Consider the following 1,582-nt stretch of genomic DNA (forward strand, 5'->3'; position numbering starts at 1 on the left):
TTAATTAACCACAAAAAAGAACATTAATCAAACCTACAAAAGACGCACACAAATTAATTGATGCCCACAAAAAAACGTTTTGGGGCCTTATTGCTCGTAGCTTGATGCTCCTTTCATAGTAAGCACAACCAAACGAAAACCCACTAGCGTTGACGGATTGGCCGGCCCAATTTGCCGGCTTTGTACTTTATATATAGTATATAGTATATATATATATATATATATATATATATATATATGGGAGCCTACTGCACATCGTATCAAGTCCTCCTTAGATTTCCCAAATATTAATAATTTTCCTGTAGGCTGATCAAGCGAGCTACTCTTGTGTGATCACCGCTGTATTCAAAAGCCCCCAGCTACCAGCAATATGGCCAGCCGCTGGCTCCTCGCATCATGCCTGCTACTGGCGCTGATCAGCTTCAACGCCACGCCGGCGTCTTGCCACAACAAGAAGATCAAGGCCGGCCCGTCCCACTACAGATTCTACCTCCACAACACCGTGTACAGCACGGCCGTGAATAACACCTACTTCACCTCGGTGTACAGTTCGCCCCCTCCGGGCAACTTCTCCAACCCCTTCTCCTTCGGCGTGGTGACCACCTTCGAGGCCCCACTGACGCTGGGCGCCTCCAACCGCTCGGCGTCGGCTGGGGTGGCGCAGGGCTTCTACGTGCTGGACAGCCAGAAAGGCTTCGTGCTCTTCCACACCTTCACCGCCACCATCGACGATGGCACCTACAAGGGCACCCTCACCATCATGGGCCAAATCGTGGAGGCCCAGGAAGTGCGCACCCTCACCGTCGTTGGCGGCACCGGCGACTTCCTCCTCGCGCGCGGCCTCGTCACCAATCGCCTCGTCGAGATCGTGCCGGTTATGCCTGCCCGATGGATCCTCTCCTTTGATCTCGACCTCTACTACTAGACCACTTGTGCCTGTCTTCCTCAATAACTCATTGCTTTTTTCACAGTCTTCCTCAATAACTCACCTTAGGCCTTGCTTTTTTCTTTAATTAAAAACCAAGAACCTATAAGGCCCTGCCACATTTTCTAGACGCCACCAAAACATCAGTATTCTTTATTCTTCTAATTATGATCTCAAATGCCTAGTCAAGTAAAAGAAGTACATTTACATCAAGTGAGCTTCTCAACACACATTCCCAACACCTCCAGGTTTCATATCAGAGCACTGCTAGAAAAAAATGTTTTTTTCAACCCTTAAAATTAAAGGCAATGCGTAGGCTTATTTAACTGGGATTTAGACTTGAAAATCACTAGAAATCGTACTATTGCCGGGATTTATAACTAAAATATGCAAATTTAACCATTAAAATTAAAGGCAACATGAAATTTCAACCGGGATTTCTAAGTTTTAGCCGGGAAAATTACACTACGAACTGGGTTATGTGAGCACCGAATCAGAGCATGAAATACAACACTAAACGTACAACTTTTGATTCAAGAAAATAAAAAGGGGTACCCACTAGGCGTGTTTATTTTTAAACGAGAGTACAGTACATAAACGTGCATGTGTTCAAGACTCGTTAGGTGTATAAAACTAAATGTCTTTTATCTCGTGTGC

At 45.4% G+C, this 1,582-nt stretch overlaps 1 protein-coding gene across 1 annotated transcript; it reads left to right on the forward strand.

The window, feature by feature from the left end:
* Window positions 1-332: 332 nt before the first annotated feature.
* Window positions 333-1,053, forward strand: LOC147632365 (dirigent protein 6-like). Its single transcript, XM_086806846.1, has one exon. The coding sequence runs from the start codon at window positions 371-373 to the stop codon at window positions 923-925; it is 555 nt and encodes a 184-aa protein (XP_086662972.1). The 5' UTR covers window positions 333-370; the 3' UTR covers window positions 926-1,053.
* The last annotated feature ends 529 nt before the right edge of the window (window positions 1,054-1,582 follow it).

This window comes from Cibotium barometz, chromosome 13 (genome assembly GCF_041138505.1).
Source record: "Cibotium barometz isolate CiBa-2024 chromosome 13, ASM4113850v1, whole genome shotgun sequence".
Taxonomy (NCBI): Eukaryota; Viridiplantae; Streptophyta; class Polypodiopsida; order Cyatheales; family Cibotiaceae; genus Cibotium; species Cibotium barometz.